This window comes from Motacilla alba, chromosome Z, assembly GCF_015832195.1.
Source record: "Motacilla alba alba isolate MOTALB_02 chromosome Z, Motacilla_alba_V1.0_pri, whole genome shotgun sequence".
NCBI lineage: Eukaryota > Metazoa > Chordata > Aves > Passeriformes > Motacillidae > Motacilla > Motacilla alba.
The window spans coordinates 61,803,274-61,818,752 of NC_052046.1; the positions used below are offsets into that span (position 1 = coordinate 61,803,274).

The 15,479-nt window shown below is 41.8% G+C and overlaps 1 protein-coding gene across 1 annotated transcript in view; it reads right to left on the reverse strand.

The window, feature by feature from the left end:
- Positions 1-15,479, reverse strand: part of DMRT1 (doublesex and mab-3 related transcription factor 1) — a 57,944-nt gene that overhangs the window by 19,275 nt on the left and 23,190 nt on the right. The window contains exons 3-4 of the mRNA XM_038124705.1: positions 14,839-15,122; positions 5,259-5,421 (exon numbers count right to left, since the gene is read on the reverse strand). Of these exons, the coding sequence (XP_037980633.1) occupies positions 5,259-5,421; positions 14,839-15,122 (447 nt within the window). The remainder of the gene's footprint in view (positions 1-5,258; positions 5,422-14,838; positions 15,123-15,479) is intronic.

Here is a 15,479-nt window from a genome sequence, read left to right on the forward strand (position 1 = left end):
CTCATTTATATCACAGACTAGTAATTTATAAAAAGACTTCCATACACAGAAAAATGAGCTTATACTGAATATGTCTAACATTATGAAATATATTTTGACAGCTGCCGTTGCAACTACTGAAATTATCAAGTATGATTAATACCATCATGAATCCGGGTTAGTAACCCCATTAGTTTAAAAGATAAAAAAAGGGCACGCCCAACAACTGTCTGTTCAGCTACACCCAAAATTTCAAATTTTAATGAAAATGACATATTAAAAAGTAATTTCCTAAAGAGATCTACAAAACATTGCAATGTGTATGCAACATAATTAAGGCATGCAGAAATATAATACAAAATCTGCTCTCCGTCACTGTAATCAAAGCCAAAGGGAAACTGCATGCAGCATAGCCACTGAGGACTGTAAGAAGCAGAAATGAGAATGCACAAAAAAATAAACAGCTGCCCCAAGTTCAAGTGACCTGCTTGAGCAAACTGGTGCAGATCTACAGATTTAGATCCTTACCCCTTTCCTCTTCTTTGGTGTTATCTCAAAATCTATTGTTAAGAGTTTGATTTAAAATGATAGTGGAAACTAGAGTCTTGAGTTTTCAGCAAACACTGCTTGCTCCTTCATGATTAAGGACAGATGTTCTTGAGTACAGGTCACATTTTAAGCAAAAGATGCACAGACAGACACACATACATAACACACAAGCTAAATATTGATGAATTTCTGGGTGCAAAATTTTATCCTCCCCATACACTCTGCTGCTGAAACCCTTCCAAACTCAAGATGATTTCTGGTGATGCTCTCCAAAGAGGTGCACAGAAAAGGAGTAGAAGTCTGTCTCATACCTGACAACACCTGGACCGCCTGGAACTGAAAGATCTATTCTTCGGTTTACACAGATTGTGGCTAGCTGACAGACAAAAGATAATTTGGGCTATAGTTGTTTTGCTATATATAGTTGCTATTTGCTATAGCTGTTTCCCAGTTCCTAAGCACTTTATTAGTAAAGCTTCATCAGTGTATCTTCCCAGCTGGCTGCAAATTACAAGCAGACAGAGGCAAGGCTTTTTGCTGTTCTTTGGGGTAATTTCACAGACACATCAAACCAGCATGCTTTGTTTGCAGGTCCATCTTTGTAACTTCAATGCTTGCAGAAAGCAGCTCAGATTCAGGGAAATCGTCTCAGTGACCTTTTGCTTACCAGTACTTCTTGACCTCTCTGAACCTATAGCCAAGTGCCACTTATGTCTCTGAAGTGTTACTTGTTTGTCATTGCATTCACTTCTAGGACATATATTCATGCAAAATTAAGATATATAGGAAGCCACAAAAAGTTTTGATACATAAAAACCCAGCTGGGAAGAAAACATCCAATCTTTGCATCTCTCAAATATGTTTCTGGGGCACATAGCATTCCTTGCATTCCAGCAATGCTTTTGCCAAAGTGAAACTTTTTATCTTAAGCAGGGAGATTGCTTCCAACATGCCCCTTCTTGCAGAACTACTGGAAGAGGCTCTTTACAGTGCTGCTCCAGTTTGGCCAGGCTTCTCCCATGGCTCAGTACTGTTGCTGATACAGCATCCAAGCCCAGAAGCAAGACTGAGTCTCTAAATGCAGATTCTGGGAATGTCTGTGTTGCTTTCATTTCCACAACTGTAAAACCAGGCATACCTGCTATGTGAATTCTAGAAAGGACTGTGAAAAGGTGTTTTAGTGCTGGAAGTAGTTAGGCTGACACAGAAAACAAGTTACCAGAAATTTTTTTCTTCAAAAAATGATGTTTGCTTATTTACACAAAACTGCTGATGTCTTCTGCATCAAAACAGTCTTTTTTTACATGTCTTTAGGAGAACTTTCAGATTCCTGCTTAATGTTTAAGCTGCAAATACAGACTGCTCCAGTGCGTTATTCCTTGTATTTCCAACACTCCTGACACTCAGGACATGAAAATAAAAAATTCAAAACTGTCCTGCAGCTGGAACATAATTTTTAATGTAAGACATTTTTTTCACCATAGATAATTACACCATAATTATGGTGTAATTATCTCAACATTTCACACAATGATGACATAGAGGAGGTTCCACTCTATGTCAACTTTAAGACCAGGTAACTGCTCTAAAATGTGAAGCGTCTGCAGATACAGGGATGTTTATCCTTTGCATCTTTCTATTTGAATGTTAAATTTTTCTGCCACTTTGCCAAACCTGGTAAACACTTTCATACAGATAAACAAATGCTGCACTTTCATGCAGTGTAAACAGAACCCAGAGTGAGATACATGCCTTGTATGTGCTTTCTGGCTCTCTCAAACCAAGGTTTTGTGCAGGTTATTTCATAAATCCTGGAGAGGCTTACTGAAAATCAGTGGAAGGAGTTAGACTACTCTGGGTAGTGTGCCAAACCTAAGAAGCTTCATTTTAAAAAAACCCAAAACCAAACCAAACCAAACCAAACCAAACCAACAAACAAAAAAACCCCACCAAAAAACAAAAAAAAAACCACCAAAAAAAAAAAAAAAACAACCAACCACAAAACCAAAACAAACAAAAAAAAAAGCCCAAACAAACCCCAGTTTTTTATTTTGACCTGCAGCTCTTGACACTGTTACCCTTCTGCAAATTTTCTGGCTTAGCAATACATAAGTCTTCACAGTGGTCTTAAAAATATAGTCACAGGTTTGCTGCAGGAGTTTAGGTGAAGTTTTACAGTCTACATTATATATCAAATTAAATTAGATTATACTAATGTTCCCTTCTGGATCTAATATCCATCAATACATATTTTAAAAAAGAAAGGAGGACTCTGAGCATGATTACCACTTCAAACACATAAAAGGAATGAATAAAGTAAGAATTACTTTTTTAAAAATGGACTAGAGTTGCCTTCAGCGAGTAGCAACCACTAACCCTGCAGAAACATGTCACTTAGGCTTCTTAACAAAGGATTCAGGCACTGAAAGGACAGGACAGAAAGCTCAGCTCGATGATCAACAGAGAAATACTTAAGAATGTATCTTTTGTGGGAGACAGCAACTGCAACATGTGCAGGTCAATACTTTGGGGAAACGACCCACCCCCTCTTTAATACACACGATCCACCCAGCACTCACACAGGTGACAATAAAGAGGTAACAAGCTTCTAACCCTCTCAAGTCTGTGAAAAGCATCAGAAGAAAAATGTCATGGAAGAGTAAATAATGTATTTCCAGAGGAAATTCTTTTGTCTGTAGACAGAAAAAGTAAAAACATCTCCTCCAAGAACATGCCTAAGAAAAAAGAAGATGCTTCTAAGAAGCCTGTTGTCTATGATCCTGCTCACGGGTTCAAATTTCTTCCAAAAACATTGGTGCCTCTTTCACCCACTAGCTCCCTGCTATGGAAAAACACTTCTTCAGAGTCTGGAAAATACTGTTTGATCTCAGTAAATTACATCTCACTGCTTGTCGGGTTCTGATTGATGGTGTAACTTAGGGAACAATATCTGTGTGTGGAATAGTGTCTGGAGAAGCAGTCAGGGATTATTGAAAATACAGTGTTTATGCAGTTTAAAAATCAGTGGAACATTACGTGTGATTTTTTTCTAGAGCGATGAAAAATTACTGAAGTGCATTTGGGAACAAAGGGTATAAGGTCTTTTGTCTATTTTTAAAAATACTTGGCTGGTAAGACCTCTTAGTGAGTTAGTAGTGATGGATGCAAGAAAAAGTGTCAACCGCAGTTGAGCATAAAACCAACTGCTTCTCCAACCAATGGGCAGAAAGGAAGACGTCACTGTTCACTGGTGGTTAGAAAAGAGGGAATAAAATAAAGTTGAAGAAAAGAGAAGGAAAATGAACCAAGGATCACTGATTTCTCTAAGCCATTTAAAACTACTGAAGAAGGAGGAAAAGTCTACGGTTTCATCACACCATATGTTGTTTCTTCATCTATCTAACATGCCACAGTTAGTTGGAAGACTTTGAGAAACAGCCACTATGAAAGAACAGCCACCTCTTCCACAGAAATGATTCTGCAGTTAGTGAATACAAGGGCTCAGTGCTGATTTACACGAGCCACAGGTATGACTTTATACACCTTCCAAAACATCACTTGGATCCTTAAGGTCCTGTCATGACACAACCATGTAACACAACTGAATGAGATACCAGGACTTCAGCCACAAAAAGACCATGAATGAGAACAATTATGGAACCTACACAACATACATCCTTCCAAAAGACAGAAAGAGAAGACTAATTTCAATGTAGAACGAAAGAGAAGCAAATGAGGATGGATGCTGTTATCACTGCTGTGACTCAGTGAAATAAAAAACAAACAAAAACAACCCACTAAAACTTGGCAGGTGTAAAGTAAATGAAAAAAAAATACTTTCCACAGATCATATAAAATTAAACTGCCAAGTTCACTGACTGGTATAGAGAAACAAAACACATGAAAAGCTTATTGTCCTCACTCAGGGTACCTTTGAATGCTGGAGAATATCAAGATTTTGTTCTCTGTTTCTCTTATTTCTCCAGCATCAGTTACTGACCTGATTCAGTGATGGAGAGGCAACTCAGTGGAGTTGGATTACTCCGGCAGAGCCATGTTAACACCTGTGTTAGCACTGTCTGCTATGGGAGTAAGGGAACAAGGAAGCATGAGAAACATTGTCAAAACCACAGGGTAAATTCACCAGGGCTGGAAATTACTGCGGATTACAGTAATCCTTAGGAGAGCCTGAAACACAATATGGAAAGAAAGATTTATCGACAGTAGTTTTAAATTAAGTAACATGGTATGATGAGTTTGAAAAAAAAAAAATAAACCAGAAGCAAGTCTGCAAAGAGCTTCATCATATGGTTGGGATGCAGGAGTAGTTCCCACATGCGGTTCAGAAAGGATGGCAAAGACTCAGTGGGAGGCCTGTGAAAAAAATCACAGCACTTCTGAGAAGAAAGGTAATTCTGAGGTTGGAGCAAAGATTGTTATTTACTCCTATGAGGGAGGCCAGGTGGTAAGCACCAAAGACAGCACCTCAAGTGCTGTACAACTTAAGAGACATACCTAAGTGAAGAAGGTACAACTGATTTGACTCCTGAACCATGGGGCTTCTAAAGTGCAAGACTGCATGACTGTACACCATCACAACAATCCTTCCAGAAGTCAACCACTATCTTTAAAACAGCTGCTTGATGATGCTTAGCTTCCTTCCCAGCAGCAACCTCCAGGGTGTAGGTGCAAAGCAAGGTGCTGACACGCGCCCCAGTGGGTGCACTTACCTCTCGCTTTTGATTCTGAGGAGGAAGGGATGTCCTCAGAGGTCAGGATTTGGGGGAGGCACATAGGAGCGCCAACCCCCTGTCCCAGGTAGGAAGCAGGTGGGTAGTAGGAACACATGCGGTACTGGGAGCTGACGGCGTGGTGTCTCTCCATGCCCTTCACCTGTCAGGAGAGAGAAATGCAACAGCAGCCTGTGAAAGCGAAGCCCCATTGCCATGGGGGCACCCTGCTCTCCCTTGCCCTCACCCCTCCATGGCTTTGAAGGAAGTCACAGTGGGTGCATGGGGAGTAAAATTCTGACATGCTAGCCTTGGGTTTTTGATTTGGTGGCTTCACAGTCTGCCCACATTGACCAGTACAGGTTGTGTGGTGTGAGATGTGACCCAGCAGCAGCAGCAGCAGCAGACCTATGGCTGTTTTACCTTACTGCAGATGGAGATGCATCTGGCACACAAGCAAGTACCCTTCACTGCAAGCAGCTTCCTGCCAAGTCCCCAGCTTATGGCACATTCAAGCGTATGCACCTGACCAGTGTCAGAGGTGAAGTGTCCATCCAGCTTCTACACCTCCCCAAAGACTCACCCATCTCAGACTGCTGGTAACTGCTCTGCCAGGGACCTACTGGGTGCTTAAGGAGGACAGTCCTACTGACCGACTCTCACAGGATCTGCTCCATGGCATTGAGCAGAAACACAACCAAACACCACCACACTGTTTTTCTTACAATACCATAAGATGGGAAAAATATTTTCTTGAGTTACTGAAAAAAAAGTAAGTTGTGTTTAGACTACACAAGAAACTGGTTGTGAAGTCACAACTGGACACCAGGCAGCAGGTCTACCATGTCAGCACAGCATCAATTGCATATCCCTTTTCCCTTCCACAGATTGCAGCAAAGTGGCAACACTCAGAAATCAACGTTTTTTCTACTCTAGTGCCCTGATATCATCCAAACTGATCTCCTCAGAGGAGTACTAACACTTTCTTAAATTTGTGTTTTATGAAAGAACTAACAACTTAACATTTTTTCTTACAAAGCCCTGCAATGCAACATGGCCTCCGTGCTCCAAAAATGCAGCCAAAACAAGATTAGCATTCTCAACAGGAAAGATGAGACTAGCTGGTTTCTCTAAGTATGTTGGGAAGTGAATGACTGAAAGATGGAAAGCTTCTGGGCTTTCTTCAACTGGTACAAAACTGTCAGAGTTTTGTACCAGTTATGATAGTAGCAGTGCCAACAATAATGCACATCCAGCTATGCCATTACACAATGTCTGTAAGCAGAAATGCCTGACAGCCTTTACAGCTAGGTCCCACCTCAGGTCTGCCTGCTCAGTTGTGGTCCCTGGAGCCCTGCCCCTCAGCCCTTCCCAGGCTGCAAAGCCCAGAGCCAGAGAGGGGAGGCTGGGCATGCACCTGCTGTCCCAGACGGCTGCCTCATGCTAGCACACCTACAGGGTCTGGTCCTGGCAGTAGGAGCCACCAGCACCTCCCAGAACCACTCCACAATGCAGTCACCCCTTGTTTTCCAAGGGGAATTCTCTGTAAGAATTCCATATTCATTTTCATATGCCTAGCTTCAAATAATGGGGCCCAAGCCACATAAAATTCTGTTGGTGCTCTCTGAGGCATGTTTTCAGTGAGATTAAGGTGCACAGAGAGAGAATGGTGGCTGTTTATAGGAAGCAAAGTGCACTTCTGCCTGATTTCTGACAGCAGCATAGCTGCATATACTTGCACATGTACTGAGGGACTTGCTTTTAGCCTGTGAAAGTTAAAAAGTTTTTCTCCTATAAATTAAAGCAAGACTTAAAATTTTTGTTTTTCTACCTTCACATGCAGAAAAAGTTCAACATTCACTGAAGTTTCATAGTAAATGAATAAATAAAATAAATAGTAATTAATAAATGAAATAAATAGTAAATTGCTCTTCAAAAATTTAATGAGTCATCCTGAGGAAGTCTGAAGTCAACCACTGACATTGCTTCTCCTCTTCTGACAAAGGGAACTCTCCTTTTTGGAAACAAGACTCCCTCAACAAAACATTGCCTCTGTGCAATACTAACTGCTCAAAAGCACAGTCCAAAGTGCATTTCTAGTCTGCACATCTGCAAAGCTCAACAGATCTGGAAGTACCGGGAAAGAACAAAAAAAGTTAGCCAACTCTTCTCTGTCTGCTGTGCTGCACATAGTTTTCCTTCCCTTGGTAAGGCAGGGCAGCATCCAGAGACCTCACATCTCTACTTCTCCCTTGTGCAAGGCCATGTGTGCACACGTACAACCAAGAGAAGGCTGCCTGCAGGAAACAGATTATTTCAGCTGTAGCAAAATGGAGGGATCACTCCCTGGCACAAACTCGATCATGCGCACACATTTCCCCTCCCTGTAGAGTGGATGCAGTGATCCACCTCCTTTCAACACTTTTTTAGGGGTTTTCTCCATTTCTTAAAAAGAACCAACTCACCTAAAATCCCTAGATGCAATGAATTATTACTACTATTATTATTAGTGTGTGGTAGCTGGCTAGCAAGAGACATGTTTTATAATCTTATTAACCACACCACATCTATGAACCACAGTTCGACTGACAGCCAGAGGCTTGGCTCTGCAAAGAATATGCTGTGTATTAACCACTGAAGAAAATCCAAAAGCTTTTGGTTTTCTTTTATTAAACTATTTAGAATCTACACCACAGTAAATCTGAACCATAAGGTTTCCTTTTTATGGTGCTTAGCAATACTATTTTACAGTAACAATAAAAAAAAAAAACAAACAGTTGTAAAAATTCTTAACCTTAGTGCTGCATTAAAAAAGGGGCTTAGGAGACCACTACTTCATGAGGAGGGACATTTGATCTGTATTAACTCCTGCAGCTCTGTGGAATCCTTGCAGGTTTTTGGGTGCCAAAAAGGGAGATCAAGATAGCCTTGAAGGCCCTCGAATATTCATATTATTTTCAGCCTGGGGCAGTTCAGCTTCCAAATGCTACAGTCAGGTACCAAGTTTGGGATCCTATGCTAGGTCTGTCCAGGGGGAATGCTGGGATCATGCACAGACCACAGGAGGAGAATGTCTGGCCTTCTGGTGTCTCCTGCTCCCTTGCCCCTTCCACCCCTGCAACAAAGCTGAGACAGGCATGAGCTGGGACAGTCCCACAAACCACTCTGGTTTGTATCACTGCAGGCTACATGCCAAAAGAACAAGGCATATTTTAGGTGAGCAAGAGCTGTGGAAGGGAAAGGTATGCATTAGTCTTTGCAGAGGGCATCCTGAGCTCCTAAGCTGCTTCCCTTCCAGCCAACAGTGCTTGTGCCCTGCTCAGCTGCAGGATTCACTTAGTACTTCACAGACTTTAGTGAGAGACACATATCATCAGAGCAGCAGTTAGCCTATGCAACATTCACAGGTTCCCCTAATTGTACAACACAGCACACACTCAGTAATGTTTTAAAAGATGTACTGCAAGCAATGGTTAAGATGTTTACAATTCATGAACAAATAAATATGGCCTGATTGGAAGGCCACGAGTGCATTGGAAATTCTTTCCCAGTGCCTTGAAAAGCCACTGTGGGGAACTGAGAGGCAGCTACAGTTTGCCCTCGCACAGATAAGCTGGAAACAGGACTTGTTCATCACTGAGCAAAACGGTCAGTGCAGCCCTCCAGCTTTGTCCAACAGCGACAGCACACATAGCAAAATCCAGGGAAAGCATGAGGAAAATGCTCTTGCATCAGACCATTCCTGTAAAAAGCCGTTCTCAACAGCTGATGGAAGAGCACATAAAGCAAAGCCCAGTGCCTCTTCCCAAGCTTCAGGCAACATCTGCATAACCTCTACAGATCTTCTTCATGGAAAAAGAGCTGAGGAGAGAAGGTGGCCAAACCAGAAACAGGAAGGTGTCAAAGCAGGCACCAAGTGATGACTCACCCCTCTAGCCTCAGAGATTAGAAAATGATCCTGCCCTTCCCAGATATTTGTTTAGCCAAAACATCACCTGTGTAATTCCTTTATTTGCAGAAGCTGCCAGACACAATCTCTTTGTGAGCCCGCCAGTGTTATCTTCACACTTTCCAGCTGATCCCAACTATGGGGCTTGTTTCCAAGAAAGACAAACAGGAGGAGGTCATGGATGCTATTCCTGGGTGACAAGGGCTGCAAAAATTTATAAGCAACACAGGAGATCAAAGTGCAATCCTTCAGCTCTGCCACTGGTGAGCCACACAATCTTGGCCAAATCACTTTTCCCAGGATTTCTATCCTTTTATTTCACTCATGACTCAGCAACAAATGTACCAAACTCAGTAATTATGGAAACACCAGAAAAACTTGAAAATTTAACATAGCCTCCTCCTTCTGTCTTGATCTTAAAAGTTAATTTTAGTGGGCATAAAATTGCATTTGCGTCATTGCTTGCAAACAACAGAATTCACAGGCTGGTTTTTGGCACGGGCAAGAAAGAAGCCAATGGGCAATGAAATGGAAATTCAGGCATCAGTAATCTCCCCTCTGTCATCTGTTAGCTGTGTGACTGTGGCAAGTTATTTGACACTTCCCTGCCTCAGTTTCTGCAGTTATAAACCAGGTTTGCTGCTATTCTCCCATCTTGCAATGTTACTGCTCATGTGCTGACCATTCACAACTACTGTTGCACTCGTACTGCCCAAGGTGTTTCATTCCTAAAACCAGCTAAGCATGTTTTACAGAAAAAAGAAAAAATGAGTGTATGATACCCTGCCTTGACTTACTTTGATTCTAGCACAGAAAATACAAGACACATCTATATCTGTCCCTCCTTGATAGACAAACTTAATTAACCTTTGCTATTCTGTTCCAACCTATTCTTTTAGACAAAGGCAGTGACCCATAAACAATATGTTACCATCAGAATCTCAACTGCAGTGACACCTAGAGATATAGCCCTATCAGCAGTATTGGAAAATAAACCACTTAGATTAGCTCCTCCAAGAAATATGGATTGCATTCATGTCACACATGAGCTGTCAGAAACATTAGGATACTTTTAGCATAAATCTGTAGTGTGAAGGGTATGTTATGAATACAGTATATAATTCACTGCTTACACATAAAATTGGGACTGTCTTGGGTGACTTGCACAATGTGTATATATTTACGCACACATGCACACATTTTACACTGACTTCTGGAGAGTAATACTGCATTTCTATAAGAGAGACAGACTTTTTGGAGGAAAAATTGGGCCAGAAAGCAGAAGCAGGAAGAAGAAGCTGAAAAGAGACATCTTTTTTCACTAGCAAGTGGCTATTCTTCAACCTCCTAGCTGTCCTGTCACAGCCACATTCTTCTGGATTTAGTAAAAGAGAATTTTTCCAAGTTTGGTACTTCTAAGAAATCTTTGGTATTTCTAAGAAATCCTTAAAAAGCAGTTTCCTACATCAGCATTATGTGACAGATGGTAAATGTAAATCCCACACTAGAAAGCAAGTCAAATTTTCTCACAAGTTATTTTTGCTCTAAACTGGTGTAAGGAAAGAACAAAAAAGTGGAGGTTCTGAAAGTGAGAACACTGGTTTGCCAAGAATAGGAAGGGAAGTTCTGAGAAGGGGAAGGGAAGTTCGGGGAAGGGGAAAGGGAAAGAAAGCTTAAGTTCTGAAATGTGTCTAAAAAGTCCACACCAGTCTTAACCTTTCCCAGGAGCAGGATCCCTGCAGTTACCAGAATACAAAAAAAAGGCAGCCACTGGTCCCGAGACATGGGGGCACATTCTGCATCTTGTCAATTTTTAATGGTTTAGCTGTATGAACCAGAAATTTTAACATTTTGGGGGGATGATGCTGACTCACAATGAATCCAGATTAGACTTGTGCTGTGGATCACATGCCAGCAGTTTGTCAGCTTTGAAAATCAAGTCTGATTAGATTCAGACGTGTCCAACAAGGCTTTACTTTTGCTGTGATAGAAAAGGCCGCAATCACCACATATTCTCCCACTGCAGTGAGGCCAGTTTCAGAAGCACTAACTTTTAAGTACATCAACCCACTATGACATGCAGTACTTACGATGGCAAACTGATTTTACTGTTAATTGGATGGAATGCACACAAATTCCCATTATAATGAGCAATTACAAGAGCTTCAAGGGAGACTCCAGATGCCCACACAGGACTGGAGGGAAAAGAGAGGTACAGTAACCATCAAATCTGCTACATTTCCTACCAACCTAGGCTCTTCTCTTCCTCCGGTGCAACACCAGATATATGTGATTATCTGCTTTAGAGCTGGAAGGAGCAGTAGAATATAAATGACCAAAGGAGCCTCAACCAAAACAATAATCTTCATTATGCTTATCAAATTATGATGGATACAACTTCTGGTGTGACTGTATATAGATGAGGAAAACCTACAGAGAAATACATAAAATATTTGCACCTTTATGAATCCACTCGAGCATGCCAGCCTCTGCAAAGAACAAAGACTAATGAAATCTGACATTAATCTACATTAAAGATTCAGTGATTCAGTTTATTTGCCAATGCTCAATGATGCATTATTCCTCATCTCATCCCACACACACTCACATGTTTCCTCCCTGGCTATTCTCTCTTGCTCCCTAAATTCTGAAACAGCAGACAGCTGGGCTGCTCAAGGCCTTGTCTGCATCCAGAAGCTAAATATGCAATTCCCCCTGTGTGAGGGTCTGTGAGTCTTAACCAAGTGAGACTGAAAAAGCCAGGTGTCTTGTCTATCCAGCTTAAACTAGAATACCTTCCAGTGAGCACAGTGGTGACTTCTACCATAAAAGAAACCCTCCTGTGAGATCACACCTTAGCAAGCTGCCCTAATTTGGTTACAGCCGGCACTGCCCAGCTATGATTCTGGCAAAGAAACAAACATCAAAAACTTTGATCAAAAAGTTAAGAGTAATACAAGTTAGAAAGAAAATGCATTTCTATTGGAGTCTGATTTAATAAAGCCTGTACATGTAAAAAATAAATTCAGTCAGTACAAGCAGCCCAGCAGAAGTCCCAGTGTAGGTAACAGCTATGTGTTTCCTCTGAGGAGGATAAGCATGCACAGGTTTGCCAGCAAAACCTCCTGAGTGTAAGCAAGGTCTGATTCCTCTTTAGGATCATATTTTGAATGAAACTCTCCTTTAATTCCTTACTGTGCTTGACAGAAAAGCTCATTAGTTATTCATCCTCCATTTATTGCTATTTCTGTGATCTTCCTTTGCTGGTAACATGCGTGTGCAGAATCGATGTAAAACCACATGCAACAAATGAGACCTTGTTCCCCTTACAATAAACCATCTTCAGTGCCACACAGGGTTTTACAACCTCAGCATCACTGTACCCACTGCCATCAAAAGTTTCCTAGCCTCTCACTAAAACCTTTTATCATTATTTGTGAAATCTTATGCTGTTGTAAGAGTATGCAAACCCTATGATTCAGAACTCTTCCAGCAAAAATTATCCTACTTGTAGATCAATCTGAGAAACAGGTTGTAAGTTCAAAACATTGACCTTGAACTACATCCTGCCCTGCATCAGAAGAGAAGTTGATCCTGATTTCAGGACATTTAGAAGCTGGGGAGACATCATTTCTGCAGGCAAAAAGCAGCATCTTTATTCTCTCTGCTTGGACATCCAAAACAGCACTGAGGGATCCCAAAAGGTCTGCTCTGGAGAAATTAAAATCTTAGATGTGGTAGACAATTAAATTCACATAAAGATGAATGGAATAATGTGGTATATCCCACAAGAGACATCCAAAGCTTTGAGCCTGCTCGGGGAAAGAAAACTGTCCTTTTTGACAACAATCATGTAGTTTTTTTCCTTACTTACCCCTTTAAGATCTCACTAATTTGAAAGCAACTTAAGCAGAAGTTAGTTCCTGCAGGGTCTGAAGAGAAGAATTACAAAAACCACACAGTTGTTTTTATTTCTTTAAGGGGTGTCAAAGGTTCCACAGCAACAGGCAACAGGCGATCTCACAAGTGAGACACAGACTCTCTAAGCCAAGACTTTCAGGAAATGTTACAGTACACGACAACAGAACCGTGAGGACACCGCATCTCCATTCCAAGGTTTAACATACTCTTGTGACTCTTCATCAAACACTGTGTGCTAGGTGAAGTGTGGGACTAGCAGCCTGCAAGAACATCATTTTCTCAAGGCAAATGTTGCCACTCTTCGTTTGTGTTGTGATGGTGTCTCCATGCATCAGCAAACTAAGTGCTGCAGATGCTTGAGAAGTAACCTTCTATCTGAAATACTCTGCTATACCAGGCTAACCCAATCAACCAAAATTAAAAAGTTGAAAAAGCACTTGGCACCTCACCCCATTACCATGCACAAAATCCTGTAACTTGCCTTAACTAATTTTTCCCCTGGCCTGGTGATTGAACTCATCAGCTGGAGAGGACGCCATCAACTGGAAAGGTGCAGCTTCATGTATCAACACACAGAGAGAAGAAAGCTCTCATGGCATGGGCTTGTACCGCAGAAGGAAGAGAGACAGCTCTTTATCCCACACAGCTGTACTCATGGCAGAAAAAGGGACATGGAATGGTAAGTGCTACAGTAATTGCGATAACCCCGGCATTAGTTTCAGCTCCTCGGTAGCAAAAATTAAAATGCCCTTTCGGAGCTGGTCCCTGTGCTGGAGAAAGCTGGCTAGAGAAACTCTCTGTCAGCAAACAGAATGACCTATCTATTCACTTACACAAGGAGGCTTTGGTGGACATTTCACTGTTGAGTGGTTTCACAACACAGCCTTTGCAAAAGCAGCCTGCCCTGTCTTGATGCTCTGCAGAAGAGGTCTGCCCTCTCCTGTCCTTACACAAGGGACACAGGCATACACAGACTCAGAGGGTACAGCTTTACCAGTGCAGTCTCAAACAGGAAAAGCATCTCTGCAGCCCAAAACCAAACAGTCCCAGAGTCACTGAAAGGTTTCCACTTTGCCAAGAATACCCCATATTGGCAGATTTTCCCTTTTTCCAGCTAGTACTGAGTTGGAGGCTACAATTATCAAGTCCTACAGTGCGAGGGCTTGATTTGCTTTATATCCTAATGAAGTACGTAGAGCTCTGGTTTGAACCTCTCAGGTACTGCCTGTAACCTGAACACATGAGTAAAAATCATGAGCTCTGGAGTTGCCATTGCCAGAACACACAACTAGCAACACGCCTCGTCACATTCAACTGACTGCAACTAAACCGCTGCACAACAGCATGGTCACCTTGGCGCCTTGGATGTGAAACATGGAAAAAACCCATGCTTCTGAAGAGCAAAGCCTCCCAAAAATTACACCTTAGGCTCTCAGGATGTTATACTGGGCAGTTGAATTGGACTCTTTTTTCTGGAAAACAATTCATAATCTACTGTCATATAATACAGAAGATAAAATCAAGTTAGTGCCTAGCGCTTGTGGCAATTTATCCATACCATTATCACTATCCAACTACATAATTACTTTTGTTACGCTGCACCGCAGCCACCCATTTTGTCTTAACTTTTTAAAAATGGGTCCTAGCGCCACCCTGGAATATGATTCTGGTTTTGCACTGCCATGAAAACCAGCAAAGAGAAGATCATACCTGCCACTGTTTTCCTGACTGGCTCGGCATGTATGTCGCTGGGAGACTTCGAAGGCTGTTCTTCATGGCCGACCCTACAATTGTACCCCCTGTCTCACTTGAGGAAGGCTCACTGGCCACTGCCATCTGGTACTGGGAGTAGTTGTACAGGTTGTTATAACAAGGATACAGAGACGGCTGGTAAAAACTGCTGTAGTAGGCGGAGTCCACGACCAACTCAGATGTGCTCTCCAAGTGCCCTCTGCTGGGGATGGAAGGGATGTCCTGAATGAGCATCCGTCCCTCTGCAAAAGAAAAAAAAGACCATTATCTTTCACCTTCTAATGAGCTACTACTCCTCCCAAAGGCTGGACAGAGAGTGGTAAATAAGAAGAAGTAGGAGCTGAAAGCTAAATACGGCTGAGTGTTCGGTGGAAACTCAAGTGGACTAACAATTACTCACAGTCCAAGACTGCCACCTACACACACCACAGACTGCAAAACAGCAGACTAAACCAACTGCAGGTTAAAACAATGCTCTGAATCCTCAATCAGTATCAATTGATGGGGATAATGATTTACAACACATAAATTTGCAGTCCCCTACTACTTTTTAACCTGTAACAGTGTGCCAAGTCTCTTGTAACTCTCTGGAAACAGGA